This window comes from Pinus tabuliformis, chromosome 8 (genome assembly GCF_031772625.1).
Source record: "Pinus tabuliformis cultivar Carrire ecotype Pingquan chromosome 8, CPIR1, whole genome shotgun sequence".
NCBI lineage: Eukaryota > Viridiplantae > Streptophyta > Pinopsida > Pinales > Pinaceae > Pinus > Pinus tabuliformis.
This window is the reverse complement of record NC_142294.1, coordinates 1,284,657,362-1,284,671,610: the sequence shown is the minus strand read 5'-3', so window position 1 is coordinate 1,284,671,610 and position 14,249 is coordinate 1,284,657,362. Positions and strand designations below refer to the sequence as shown.

Genomic DNA, 14,249 nt, shown 5'->3' with positions numbered 1-14,249 from the left:
TAACATTTTTTCTAGAGAAATTCAACAATTTTAATTTAATAATCCTATCGGCCTCTCTTTGTACCTTTTGGGACAATTGCTAGTTAGACAGCTATGCCAGTTAATATACTCTAACGTGCCAGGTTTTGAACATATATGCAGCATGAATTATTACAACTGGGAGTTGATGGCAATGTTGGGTCTCAGTACAGCTGCAAGGTATACATTTATGATTTATAGTAATATATTGTTTTATTGGGGCATTTTTATGGCTATTGCAGATTTTGGGAATATCTTTAAATCTGACCATCGCCAGAGGGGTCAAACAATTGACCCCTCTCCTGGAGGTAGGATTCTCCAATATTGGGCAAAACTGCAATTCACATAAATTCAGCGGTTTTATATAGCATAGTATACCTTTTTTTTCCCATTTGCTGTATCTAGAAATTGGTTTTCTTTATTGTGGTATTTATATTATTTGCAGTATAAGAGTGGGTAATGAGCTGGGAGCCAGGAGACCTAAAACTGAAAGATTTTCAGTTATAGTTGTGGTGGTCACTTGCTTCATAATAAGTGTCATACTTGCCATTGGGATTCTGATACTGAAGAAAGAACTTGCCATGGCATTCACAAGCACCATTGTGGTTATACGCGCAGTCTATGCATTGATACCTCTACTTGCAATATCTGTTCTCTTGAATGGCACCCAACCTATTCTCTCAGGTTGGAATTTTCAGTATCAACAATTTATTTGCAGCAGAAAGCTGGTAGTTGATGTTTGCTATATTTAGGTTATATTTTCGTTGACATCATAAAGGTATTGTGATTGCAGGGGTGGCAATTGGATGTGGATGGCAAGCTGTGGTGGCATATGTGAATTTAGTGACATACTATCTTGTTGGCTTACCAGTTGGAATTGCTTTAGGATTGAAGACCAGTCTTGGAATCGATGTAATTATTTGAAATACATAGCTAGCTTTTCTACTTTTATTTATTTTTTTCAATATAATTAGATTGTCCATGCTCAAAGATGCAAAATTAAAAGATAACAGAGGAATAACCTTATCCTTATATCTGGGTGTTTACATAATAGCTTAGCCTGTTTTGACAAGTTTTGTTTTGTTCCACACCTGATTTTGCAGTTTGTAAATATGGTACATTGAAGTATTGGTGCCTGTATCGGGTTGGCTGCCAAATGCAGAGGTCGCTCTGGATTCCATTTCTGTTTGGTATGAGACTTTCCCATTTAAAGCTAACTAATTTAAAGCCAAATACAAGCTCCATGCCTATGCATTGTCCCAACTTTGTTACATAGCTATGCCAGTTAATATATCTCTAACGTGCCAGGTTTTGAACATATATGCAGCATGAATTATTACAACTGGGAGTTGATGGCAATGTTGGGTCTCAGTACAGCTGCAAGGTATACATTTATGATTTATAGTAATATATTGTTTTATTGGGGCATTTTTATGGCTATTGCAGATTTTGGGAATATCTTTAAATCTAACCATCGCCAGAGGGGTCAAACAATTGACCCCTCTCCTGGAGGTAGGATTCTCCAATATTGGGCAAAACTGCAATTCACATAAATTCAGCGGTTTTATATAGCATGGTATACCTTTTTTTTCCCATTTGCTATATCTAGAAATTGGTTTTCTTTATTGTGGTATTTATATTATTTGTAGTATAAGAGTGGGTAATGAGCTGGGAGCCAGGAGACCTAAAACTGCAAGATTTTCAGTTATAGTTGTGGTGGTCACTTGCTTCATAATAAGTGTCATACTTGCCATTGGGATTCTGATACTGAAGAAAGAACTCGACATGGCATTCACAAGCACCACTGTGGTTATACGCGCAGTCTATGCATTGATACCTCTACTTGCAATATCTGTTCTCTTGAATGGCACCCAACCTATTCTCTCAGGTTGGAATTTTCAGTATCAACAATTTATTTGCAGCAGAAAGCTGGTAGTTGATGTTTGCTATATTTAGGTTATATTTTCGTTGACATCATAAAGGTATTGTGATTGCAGGGGTGGCAATTGGATGTGGACGGCAAGCTGTGGTGGCATATGTGAATTTAGTGACATACTATCTTGTTGGCTTACCAGTTGGAATTGCTTTAGGATTGAAGACCAGTCTTGGAATTGATGTAATTATTTGAAATACATAGCTAGCTTTTTCTACTTTTATTTGTTTTTTTCAATATAATTAGATTGTCCATGCTCAAAGATGCAAAATTAAAAGATAACAGAGGAATAACCTTATCCTGTTTCTGAGTATATTGTAGTATGTTTCTTTCTGACATTGGCAATGGCAGGGAATCTGGTGGGGATTAATCCTGGGAGTGGCACTGCAGACGTTAGTACTCATTATTCTTACAGCACGTACTAATTGGAACAAAGAGGTTTGTTGCATTTTCACTTCCTGAACATTTATAGAAAATAGATAAGAAAATGAATGAGCTAACGAGGTTTAGTTGCAGGTCCAATCGACATCGGAGAGAGTTGAGCGTTCCCAATACGGGGAGTCTGCAGATAACTCAAACGGAGTGGTGGTTCCATAAGTTGCATTATTGAAATTAAGAGTGAATCGCATTGCAAAGAAAAGGGCACGTGTGCTCGGCTTTGCGTGACATTACATGTTCCCATCCGAACTCCACTGTGGTGAGCTCCACTGTGGTGAGGGAGGGCAGAATATCCATGGATTAGTACCAGGTGGGGTGACCCCTGAGAAGTTCCTTCTGCCTTCTGCTCGCTCGCGCTTCAACATTATCATACATGTTTTGTTGCAATCACAGGTTGGTTAATTCTATTCTATCATTTATTTGCTATTCATCTGCACAATTGGTCAAAATGATATTTTTTAAACATTTCCCAAACGTTTTATTAAGAGTGGTGTATCATGTGTGTGATCTGTGATCATATTGTTGTAGGATGAAATCCCCAACATTTAATAAGCCACATTGGTAGTTACTAAGCTTGGAAATAATAAGGCTTCACAACGACAACAATCAAAATGGGATTAACAAACATTTCCCTACCAATTTATTAAAACTGATGTATATGTGTGTGAGTGATCATATTATTAATGGCTGAAATTCTGAGCAAATTTCCAATGTTAATATTTATCAAGTTTGTAATTGCTTTTTTTAATATTGCAGAGAACCTTTGTTTGCCCAGTGGATGGTTGCTACATGGCTCATCACCTTTCTTTCAAGAAAAATGAATTCCCCGAACTGTTCCATTAATTTTTAATAGGTCTTGATTCTCCCAAACACAAATTTCAAACATGGCCTTACAGATACACAAAAATTTGGCCATATGCTTTTTCAATATCACCACTATAAACAAATAATAATGTATTAAAAGTTAGCAATTGTCTATGAAGGGATAAGGTACACAAAAAATGACTTCAACTTCATAACATGTAGCAATTGAACTTATAGGACCGTTGGCCTGCAATATAACCTTTATTAGCTCTTCAAGTGTACTAATTTCTGACATCTATTTCTCTTCATCACTGCAGGTTACTGAGAGTGGAAGGCAGGAGCGCCATGTAGTTGCCACTGTTGGTGAATTTTCTGTCATCTGGAACTTCCGTCAAGTAAAAAACAACGATCATGTGTGTTACAAGGGCCAGAATGGGCTAAAAAGCTGCTATTGCTACAAGATTGTTCCAAAAGATGTATCCATTGTGGATAGCAAATTTATGCTTGTTGTAATCTGTGTAAAGTGATGAACAAGAGCTATGCTGCTTCTAAGTCTGTGTAAAGTTATGAATTGATTTTGACACCAGATGCTAACTTTGTCACTTAATTCTTATTTTGTTCAAGTGGACGGTCAGTATTGACATTTTATATAACTATTGACAGTTTATAATGGAGAAATTTGAGGAAATGGAGAGGCTTTTGAATGGTATGCATATTTTTGTCGTGAAAATTCAGAAGAGATGCATTTGATGGCGATCTGGTAGATTGAGTAGCATGCTATTACTAGCTATAAAAGCTTAAGTTCATGGTCACATGGGAGGGAGCTATATTTTATTCTATTGATTTTTTTCTGCTTCTTAACCGAAGCCTCCATTCTGCCCGATTTTATAAGAAAATAAGCTTGAGTGGAAGATTTCATTGCTGTGATCGACTCATTTTTATTGAACAGTTTGTTTATACACAATTTATCCTATTAATATATTCATTGTTTTTAAGGTTTTATGTTTTAATTCTAAGAGTTTGGTTATGTAATTTTTTATTTCATATTTGTTTGTGTAATTTTTTACTCCATATTTGTTTGTATAGGTCTAAGAAATGTGTATGCCAAAAATTCTTATAGATGCATTTAATTATTTATGATCTGTTTCTAGTGCTTGTTTTGTCACTGCAGAATGATGATATATATGTGGTAAAAACACATATGATTCATGTATAATGATAGTTTTAAATATAATATTAATAAATTTATATGTTATGAGTAATTGTTTAATTATAATATTAAAATTTTAGAGGTAGGATTGCTATTTTATTTAATAGAATTGACAGGTTTTTTTGGTTGGTTTATTTGTTCTTTAATTATTTTCTGTTGATGATCATTATCACTTTATTATTGTTATTATTACATATTATTATTGCGTCGAGAGACGTTCTACAGTTTAGTATGGGGTAGATTTCAGCCAGCTCAAAATGCTCATCCGTTAGGTTTGAACTAACATTATGGGGTAGATTTCAGCCAGCTCAAAATGCTCATCCGTTAGGTTTGAACTAACATTTTTTCTAGAGAAATTCAACAATTTTAATTTAATAATCCTATCGGCCTCTCTTTGTACCTTTTGGGACAATTGCTAGTATTTAATATTGAAAAGGCACTGAGCCCATATATTTGACATGATGATAAATTGCTGCCTTAAACACGCCCGTTAAATGCGGCAGCATATGACGTGGAAAGACGGATCAATGGAGTTCATAGAGATTTCATCAAATCGGGACAACGCTTTTAAAATGTGTGCACCTTTCCCTAGTACCGGTACTAGTAACAATCCTAGGAAAGAATGGGGACTTAGAGTACCTGTCCGGCATTTAGTTCTGTTCATGACGTGGAGCACGCTTGGGACGCTGCAGCGGCACTGTACACAGCTGGTTAGTGTAACAAAGAAAGTGTTAGAAAATAAGTAGTTTGTTGATGGGCATGCTGGTTTGTGTAACAAAAGAAGCGTTGAAAATAAGTAGTTTGTTGATGGGATGATGGGGCTGGACACGGCTGGTTGGTGTAACAGAAGAAGTATTAAAAATAAGTAGTTTGTTGATGGGCATGTTGGTTGGTGGAACAAAGGAAGTGTTGAAAATAAGTAGTTTATTGATGGGACGCTGGGGTTGCATATGTTTATTGTCGATTTTTGCTAGATATAAAGTCAGTGATTTCTGATGCTGTGGTCAGTGATTTGGTAGGTATATAAAGCTTTAATTTATTTAATATTTATTGGCAAACCATTTATTTGTTGTTACGAAATAAAAGTTATCCATTATACATAATATTTTTATTATAGTTGTTAATATAAGGTTGGTGAAACTGTGAAATATGATTGATAGAATTTTGTAATTTACAATGAAGGCAAAGTGGAACAGTGAGATATGGTTGGTAGAATTTTGTAATTTACATTGAAGACAAGTTTGTATAATAGATAATAGTTGGTGGAACTGTGAGATATGATGGGTAAAATTTTGTAATTTACAATGAAAACAAGGTAGAACAGTGAAATATGATTGGTAGAATTTTGCAATTTAAGTTAAAGATAAATTTGTATGACACTTTTTACTTAAAAGCTAATATTGACCAGATTTATATGACACTTTTTACTAGTCAAGTTGTGTGGATTTTAAATGAAGAATTTTATGTACAATTGAGTCTCCAAGTATACAATAGATGACACTAGTTTACTAGTATTACAATCTATATAGAAATTATATGGAGGGAATTTAATAGGATTATTTACTTACCATCAATATGTAAATCATATGGAAGACATTGAATTGGACCATTTACTCTTTCCTCCCATAGATGTTATTATTGTACAATGACATTGTTTTCCTTTCTTACATATAATTGACTCCATCATTTAAACAATTAAGCTTTTCAAAAGTAATCAAAATATGGTATCATTTTATACATATCATTGTAATCTCCAATAAATAAAAAAAATAAAAAAGCTATTTAAAACCCGTAACAATGCAATATTACATAAAACAAATATAGCTTACAAAAACCTTTTGCCATAAAAATTATAGGCCTAATGAGTAGTGCACATGTGACCTAATAATTAGTGCACATGTGTACTATGAGGCAAGAGACCGTCTACAAAAGCACATAGAAATAATTTTTTCTTTTCTCAACAAGAATGAATGAATACTACTTATTCGACATTGAATTTATGATAATAAGGAATCATACTTGCATTGAATTAATTGTTCCCTGGGGCCTCTTGTCACGTCTTCATAATAAATAGGCATAAAGAAGACATGTAGGTGATATTCATAAATAGAAGTAAAACAAGTAGTATGCAAGCAAGTCAAATAAGGAAAAGTAGAGTAGCAAAGTGAGAAGATCTACCAACGGATCCATAGATAATTGGTAGCTAATATTTGTAAATTCAAGGATAAAGAGGATGGGGAGTTGATTCAAATTAAAGTTGATTACACTTAGAATTGTTTCTTCTCCCCAAACAACAAAATGATTCACCACAATTAAAGCTTCTGATCTTCCATTTCCACTACTAAGATGTGATTTGGGGATACATGGATCTATCAACTCCATAACAATAATATTCTATTGTGTGTGTGTGTGTGTGTATATATATATATATATATATATATATATATATATATATATATATATATATATATATATATATATATATAACATTCAATTTTTTAAATTGGTATGATATATAAAAAATGATTAATAAATAAATAAATAAACTATAAAAATAATAACAAGTAAAACATATTATGAAAAGTTTCTTTAATTTTTAATTGAAAAAATTCAAAATGAATTTTCATATCAAATTTGACAAGCAACTTTTTATTTTAATTTTCATTTATATGAGAAATAATTTTATACTCTTCTATGAAAAGCTCAAAAAATTTTAAAGGACAATGACAATTTTAAATTTAAACTCTGCTCTCCATAAAGTTTAATATTTCACCATCTATACGAATCTAATTACATTTTACTTAATAAAAAATTAATTTAAAATAGAAAATATGTATTTACTTTTAGAAAATTAATTTTAAAAAAAATTTACTCTTATTAATTTATTTACAACTCATTTATTTTTATTTATATTTATATTTATTTATTTATTTTTATTTTTATTTATTTTTATTTTTTTTTTATTTTTTAATTAATTAATTTATTTTTTCTAAATTGATATATCATATGAATGACAATACAAAATTGGTATATTATATGATTTACTACATATTTTTTTTTTTCTAAGTAAAATTATTCTATTGAGATTAAGAAAAATAATAATACATCGAGGCTCTCGCCTTTGCGGTGCGGAACAACGTTATGTCATAATTGTCAAAAAATAAACTCAACTGCCCTTCGAGCGGAAACCAGTCTGAGTGAGATTACAATAGAAAGCCCACGCAGGGGTCTCAAAACTTAACTTTAGAAAGCCCACACAGGGGTCCTAGTTCAAAATCAATCAAAACATACCAACATGTTTGAAAAAATAGGGGTAAAAAACTTTAGACATCAAGCTTGTAAAACCTCCGTTGATCTGCAAGGCGACACTTAACGACTAGACATATGGGTTGGGCGCTCTGACCATGCAAGGGACCCCCTCGATGTCATATGGGTTGGGCTCTTCCACAATGTGACACGCATACTCATCCTCTGCTAACGTGTCGCGCGGGATGCCACTTGTTGTTTGAATGCCTGTTGAGCTGCCCTCCGCTACATGCATGCCTGATGTGTCGTCCGGGGTGCCACCAACAACCTTCGTGCCACCCGCTCTGCCCTCAGCTGCATGCTCGCTTCCAGCCAGCTCCTTGCCATGCAAAATTTCAATTTTCCCTGCCTTCTGCTGCTTTCCTGGTTCACTGTCATCCCTGTTCCTCTTAGCTGCCTTCTGCTTTGCGCCACTGTTCCTTTTCCCTGGTCTAAAGTCATGGGTCTGAGCATCTTGCTCAGCCTACGAACTAGTTTCCTCACTGAAGGTTATGGTAACCGTGGCTAAGATTTCTGGCCAAATCAGCGAACTCTGGAAGTGAAATTGGGTGGTATGGTGAGAGGGGTGGGGGGGGGGGGGGGGGGGGGTGGGGGAATTCTCTGTTTGGGTAGCTGTGTTTGCGCTTTGGATGCCATGGGCCTGTGACTGCCCTCTACCACTGTGCATATCAGGGTATCTTCCGGAGAAGGGACCACGAGAATGAGTGATGGATGGGAAGGAGAATGGAGCAGTAGAATCAGGGTTGGGCATTGCGGGGGGGTGTATGCTTCCTCCTCGACTACCCCCGCGTCTGCAGTGCATGCGATGGCGATTACGTGTCATGACTGTGATGATTTCAGGATTTGCAGTTGGGGAGGCAGAGGTTTCTTGGGGATTGAATTGGTTATGCCGAGGAAAAACAGAGGAATTCTTAGCGTGATTCAGCACACAGTGTGTCGTTTGGGAGAAATGGAAGCTATTTCCCAAATTGACACAGTTGCGTATCCAACACCTCTTGCCAGTGATGGTGTGTGAGCTTGGCTTTGCTGCGTGAGGGGGACAAGAACAATTTAGTAAGGGAGGGATGAATGAAATGTGGCTTGCTTCCGCCATTGCCTTATGCTTGCTGCATATTTCTTGACTGGAGCATCGGAGTAAATGTGACTGCAAGTCGACTGGAATTTACCATAAATTGGCGTGGGGAGGGACGTGGCTGGCCATGTGGCCGAGCCACCTGCCGTCTTGCCATCTATTCTTCATTAATGGCCTCATTATCACCCGTATCTGGGTATGATTTTACTAAATATTAACATGAGCGTTTTTTTTTTCAAATTCATTTCTTATATAAATGTAAATAAAAAAATTGGTTTATTATATGGTATAAATATAAATTAGTTATATAAATTAAATGGTTACTAAATAATTTTAGATTTCAATTTAGAGTACACATCAAGTCACCTACCTAATAATATATTTTATATTTCCAAACTTTAAAAAATCATAAAATTTAAATCAAATTTAACTTTATTTTAAATTATTATAGTTGTTAATAATTATTAAAAAGTTAGTATATAATTTAAACACACATATAGGTAACATACATAAATAAAAATATGATGGGAATCAAATTGTGGACATGATATTTTTTAATTAAATTGAAAAGCAAAAAAGGTATAACTATCTTTAAGATTGATGTAAACCTTTTATTGAGTGGCTTCTACTAAAAATATTCCATGAATATCCATGGAGGTTAAATTCTTATCATTCATATAATAATTATTGATAATTAAATAAAAAATATTATCATAGTCCTATTGCTAAAAGGACATGTTTAGAGTAGAAATTGTTTGAGCCTCTAGGTAGTTGGTGTTGTTGTTGGCAAGGTTGGTTGGATTGCACCATGCTCCAATTGCTCGATTGAACTCCAATATTCTAGGTCAAGCTGCTCAAAAACACTTGGTCGAGCTATTACTTGTGGCGGTGCAAAATGAAAAAAAAGCTCTGTGGAGCCTTAGGGCTCGATCAGGATTTGTTTTTAATCCTCCTTCGAGCTATTTTCTTTTAGGGCCCGGAGAACTCAATCAAGCAGTTAAGTTCGATCAAGCCCTCTTTTTTTCCACCTAAATGTGCCCTTTCTCGCCAAAAAATGTAACTAAGCTCCATGCTATTACGCTAATCGGATTCATCATCATAACCAAGCTCGATGATATTACCCTAATGCAGTTCATCATCATAACACACAGTGATTAAAAAAGCAAAATCTCTAAATAACTCTCTTCATAAAAACCTCAGTTTATAAATTTAACTGGAAAAAATTGGTATAAAAATGTACTTTTGATTGACATTTCACATTTTATAATTTTAAACTTCCTTAATCTTAAGTGTATATAAAATTTAACCTAAAATGTTAATTGAATTGTGATTGGAAGATAACTTAAATTTAATTTATTATACTTTCCCAAAAACCATATAAACCTACAATATATAAAACTATATATCTAACTTTACGTTTTTAAAACTTAACGCATGTACGCCTCCCTTTGATTACTACTACAATTCCAGTTATATATGTAACATATATAACTGTTTAATAATATATATATATATATATATATATTTTCGAATATTAGTTGTAGGCAGCTTTAACAAAATGTATTAAAATTCAAATTCACGTGTTGATATTACAGAGCTAAATCTCCACGTTACAAGTATGAAAGTATGAAACACGTATGTGGGTACTCAGATTCCCTTTTCCTTTCTTATCGACGAGTCTTAATGTATTTTGCTTTTTTCCAAATGAATATCTGGCTACCTTCACACAAATAACATGAGTGAAACTCAGAATTCTATCATTTACACGCTGAGTTACTTTGTCCTGTACTGATTTGACTGATAATCTGCTGTTTTCAGCCCGGTTGATATGGGGGACACTGAAGCTTCTAAAATTTCAATTTTGACATCCATGATCCGCAGTGATTATGCCTCAGTCAAGATTGTTCCAGAGGGTTTGTTGTAATAGACGGAGACGATATTGCCGGCCAACAATATACCGGAGATACAAACGCCAGGGGAATTGGCTCATATTCACCTGGCCTCCACAACGCTAGATGAAGCAGCACCTTCAGAATGGACATCGTGACGTGTCAGGTCAGATGCACCCACACTTTCCACATCTATGAAAGCAGGCTTTGTGGGAGAGAGAAGATGTTCTCCGTCACTGGTCAGCATCCACACCACGCGGGACATCGGAGGTCGCAATGCAGCAGCTGCTTGCGTACACAAAAGACCAATTTTAACCACTCGAATCCCCTCCTCCCACGAATAACTGCCTTTCAGTGTAGGGTCCATAAATTCCAAAGCCCTCTGTGCTTTATGCAATCTCCATGCCTGCTGATTGGCCAAAATCAACCAAACATAAAATTCTAGTTACAAAGGGATCTTAATAGTACGGAGATTATATAAAATTCCCACTCCAAAGATGAGAACCACATGATCAGCCATACCTTTTCGATGAGAAATTCGTCTTCACCCGCATTCTGATTCCTTCTTCCGCTGATAATCTCAAGTAGAAGCACTCCAAAGCTGAACACATCTGCTTTCTCTGTCAGCTGTCCACGTAAAGCGTACTCCGGGGCCATGTAACCACTGCACAACGACATATCTAAGCAAATCTCCATATCTCAAAATGATATGATCTGTATGCAGCTGTATGAATTGTAATTGGTTCATGCTACACTGTAATTTATTCAGTGATGTTATGAACCTCAAGAGACAGAACGGTAGAGAGAATTCTTACATAGTCCCTGCAACTCGAGTGCTAACGTGGCTCTGATCCTCTGCAAAGAGTCTGGCTAGTCCAAAATCTGCTATTTTGGGCCTGTGTTTATGATCCAGTAAAATATTGCTCGCTTTAATATCTCTGTGAATGATCCGAATCTCAGATTCCTCGTGAAGATATGCCAACCCACGTGCAGTTCCAACAATGATTTGATACCTCTCTTTCCAGTCAAGTAAATGTCGTTTTCTTGTATCTGCAAACAATGCTTCAATTATGGTAAAAACATTAACAGGATACTCAAATAAACTCCAATAAAATAGACCCAACATTAGCAGCGTGAAGTCGTTCAAGGACAAGAAGAGACCAAATAAGAGTTTGTCAAGACTGCCGACTGGGAGGTATTCGTAAACAAGAAGTCTTTCTGAGTTTTCCAGAGAACAACCAAGCAATTTCACTAGATTCCTGTGCTGAACACGACGGATGAGATTTGTTTCATTCAGAAACTCAGCTTCCCCTTGCTTTGAAGCTATATTCAGTCTTTTAACTGCAATCTCTCCGCCGTTTGGTAGAACCCCCTGTTAATTAATGTACTTCATCGTTAGTCAAACTAATCTTATGTATGATTTTTCATTGAATATTTAATGGAAAGAGTTGTCAAATTAATGTTAAATACTCACTTTAAAAACACATCCAAAACCTCCTGCACCAAGTTTATTCTCCATTTTAAAGTTGGAAGTAGCTTCTCTCAAAATATCGTACTTGAAAATGAGCTCCGGATTGATTATAGTTTCAGATATGATAATTTCTGTGCAAAAATAATAGCGTGAGGGTATGTATATATTCATGCAGTAAAGAAATAGACAAACAATTCATAAGACACACAATTCAGCCGCATCTTTGATCATAACACTGAAATATTAATAACAATTTCAGGACCTTGGGTTCCAGAAATTTGGTCCGGACTTTTCAGGTGAGCGGAGAAATACCACATCCAAAGGCCTATGGTTGCAGTTAATCCAATCACAGCAACTATTAAGCCCAGTGTTATACCAAGAATCTCGCCTTCTACAAACGTTATCATGACATGTCAGTATATAGTGTCTTAATTCACCAAAATGCAATCTTTATAAAATAATATATTGCTAATCATTGCAAATTATGTGAAAGAAAATACTGGATGCTGGAAGGCCCTTTCTCGGCGAGAGATTGCTCCCATTTTTGCTTTCTGCCAATTTGCCAAGGAAATATCAGTAACTTGGCTATGTTTTAGTTCACGAAGTTAAAATCGTTACACAACCATTATACCTATATGAGAAAGATACCTGGCAAACGAGGATTTTCGCTTTGGGGTGTTGAGGAGAGAACGGAAGTGTTGAAAAATTCGAAAACCTCGTATCGCAAATGGCATCTGTCACGCGCGATTTGTGCCCCAAGAGCTCCAGTTTGGCATAAGAATATATATTCCAAGGCAGATGTTAGGCATGATCTGCAGCTTGTTTGGGACAGATGTCCCCAACACTGCGCTAAGCCGTAGATATGCCCTGTTAAATTTGAAGGCACACCCACTAAATTTGCAGCGAAAAATTTGGGAGTCCGCAGAGCTTCAGTGATAATATTTGAGAGCAGGACCTTCACAGTTTTTTTGAACACTTGTGGTTGACTGCTCGTCCCACTGTTGCAAAGAACCTCTGATGGGGTGATCTGCATATTCTCCAGATAGTCGTAAATACCATTATTGCCGTAGCGTAAGAAGCAGCCGTCTAGGTGAATGACCCCAGAAGTATTGTAGCATTGGTCAACAATAATTTCTTTGGCCGTCGATGCGCACTGTTTGCAAGCGGAGGAACCTAAATCTCCCCTGCACTGGACTATCCCACAAACCGCACTATTGTTGTTTGTCCCCTCAGCAACACTGGAAGTATTGAATCCTGTGGGATTAGCGTTCTCCACCAATGATTCCAAAACTTTGTTTAGACTTTGCTGGAAGACGATACCGTTTGTATTTTCGTTCTTTCCACAATAAGACCAAACTTGAGTAGTAAAAGTCCCTGGTCTGTCCCTAGATTCGTGGTAAAAGTAATGATTGTCGTAACGTAAGAGGCAGCCGTTTAGTTGAATGTATCCGTAAGGGCCCCTGCATCCCTGAAGAAGCCGTGTCTTCGCTGTAGTTACGCAGCGTTGACGATCAGAGGGACCTAAATCTTCTCTGCACTGGACAAGCCCATAAACAGCACTATTGAATCCCACATCACCAACACTAGAAAAATCGAATGCGCTGTAATAAATATCCATCACTAGTCTTTGCAGAACCTCGTTTAGATTCCGCTGGAAGGCGCTACCGTTCATATATTCACTACCATTCCCGCAGTAACTTGAAACGGTATTGGTGTAAGGATCAGGCACTGAGAGAAGCACACGCATAGGCACACTTAGGGCAAGTAACAGGCTCATGATTAGTGGTTTCATCTTCATGATCATCGCGCCGACTGCAGGGCATTCTTGTAGCTGTACGCTCTTTTATATTCTCATCTCCTGGAATTTCTGATATGTTGAGCTGCTACCTAATCCAAGGGCATTAAAGAGTCACTCGTTCGTTCAGACAATAGAGGCAATCGTTCACACAATAGAGTCAGTCGTCCATAGTACATACAATAGAGTCAATCGTTCATACTCTATTTAAATGACCAAGGTACCTTTAACGTTTTTCTAGAGGAGGTTATATCTACGTATAAATCATTCACAGAATAGAATCAGTCGTCCATACAATAGAGTCAAACGTTAA

The 14,249-nt window shown here is 36.1% G+C and overlaps 3 protein-coding genes across 3 annotated transcripts; 1 reads left to right on the top strand and 2 right to left on the bottom strand.

The window, feature by feature from the left end:
* Positions 1 to 1,348: 1,348 nt before the first annotated feature.
* On the top strand, positions 1,349 to 3,814 carry LOC149240110 (protein DETOXIFICATION 41-like). The gene is made up of 6 exons (XM_089373635.1): positions 1,349 to 1,402; positions 1,668 to 1,906; positions 2,016 to 2,134; positions 2,303 to 2,389; positions 2,468 to 2,782; positions 3,511 to 3,814. Exons 1-5 carry the CDS (start codon positions 1,371 to 1,373, stop codon positions 2,546 to 2,548), a joined length of 558 nt encoding a protein of 185 aa, XP_089229761.1. The 5' UTR covers positions 1,349 to 1,370; the 3' UTR covers positions 2,549 to 2,782; positions 3,511 to 3,814.
* A 6,689-nt stretch (positions 3,815 to 10,503) lies between these two features.
* On the bottom strand, positions 10,504 to 12,383 carry LOC149240109 (cysteine-rich receptor-like protein kinase 42). The gene is made up of 5 exons (XM_089367260.1): positions 12,145 to 12,383; positions 11,832 to 12,042; positions 11,486 to 11,720; positions 11,193 to 11,334; positions 10,504 to 11,076 (listed from the first exon to the last, which is right to left on the bottom strand). The coding sequence occupies exons 1-5, from the start codon at positions 12,310 to 12,312 to the stop codon at positions 10,774 to 10,776; spliced, it is 1,059 nt and encodes a 352-aa protein (XP_089223386.1). The 5' UTR covers positions 12,313 to 12,383; the 3' UTR covers positions 10,504 to 10,773.
* LOC149240108 (cysteine-rich receptor-like protein kinase 25) lies at positions 12,369 to 13,918 on the bottom strand. Its single transcript, XM_089370050.1, has 3 exons — positions 12,790 to 13,918; positions 12,642 to 12,692; positions 12,369 to 12,532 (listed from the first exon to the last, which is right to left on the bottom strand). Exons 1-3 carry the CDS (start codon positions 13,916 to 13,918, stop codon positions 12,369 to 12,371), a joined length of 1,344 nt encoding a protein of 447 aa, XP_089226176.1.
* Between the last annotated feature and the right edge of the window lie 331 nt (positions 13,919 to 14,249).

Coding starts and splice junctions, on each gene's coding strand:
- LOC149240110 (XM_089373635.1), top strand. CDS start 1,371: ATGGCAATGTTGGGTCTCAGTACAGCTGCAAG. Junction 1,907..2,015: donor CACCCAACCTATTCTCTCAG/GTTGGAATTTTC, acceptor TTGTGATTGCAG/GGGTGGCAATTGGATGTGGA. Junction 2,390..2,467: donor GTACTAATTGGAACAAAGAG/GTTTGTTGCATT, acceptor GTTTAGTTGCAG/GTCCAATCGACATCGGAGAG.
- LOC149240109 (XM_089367260.1), bottom strand. CDS start 12,312: ATGAATATATACATACCCTCACGCTATTATTTTTGCACAGAAATTATC. Junction 11,721..11,831: donor TCTTGACAAACTCTTATTTG/GTCTCTTCTTGT, acceptor CATTGTTTGCAG/ATACAAGAAAACGACATTTA. Junction 11,335..11,485: donor ACTCGAGTTGCAGGGACTAT/GTAAGAATTCTC, acceptor GTCGTTGTGCAG/TGGTTACATGGCCCCGGAGT.
- LOC149240108 (XM_089370050.1), bottom strand. CDS start 13,918: ATGAGCCTGTTACTTGCCCTAAGTGTGCCTATGCGTGTGCTTCTCTCA. Junction 12,693..12,789: donor CGAAAATCCTCGTTTGCCAG/GTATCTTTCTCA, acceptor GCAAATTGGCAG/AAAGCAAAAATGGGAGCAAT. Junction 12,533..12,641: donor AAAGGGCCTTCCAGCATCCA/GTATTTTCTTTC, acceptor TAACGTTTGTAG/AAGGCGAGATTCTTGGTATA.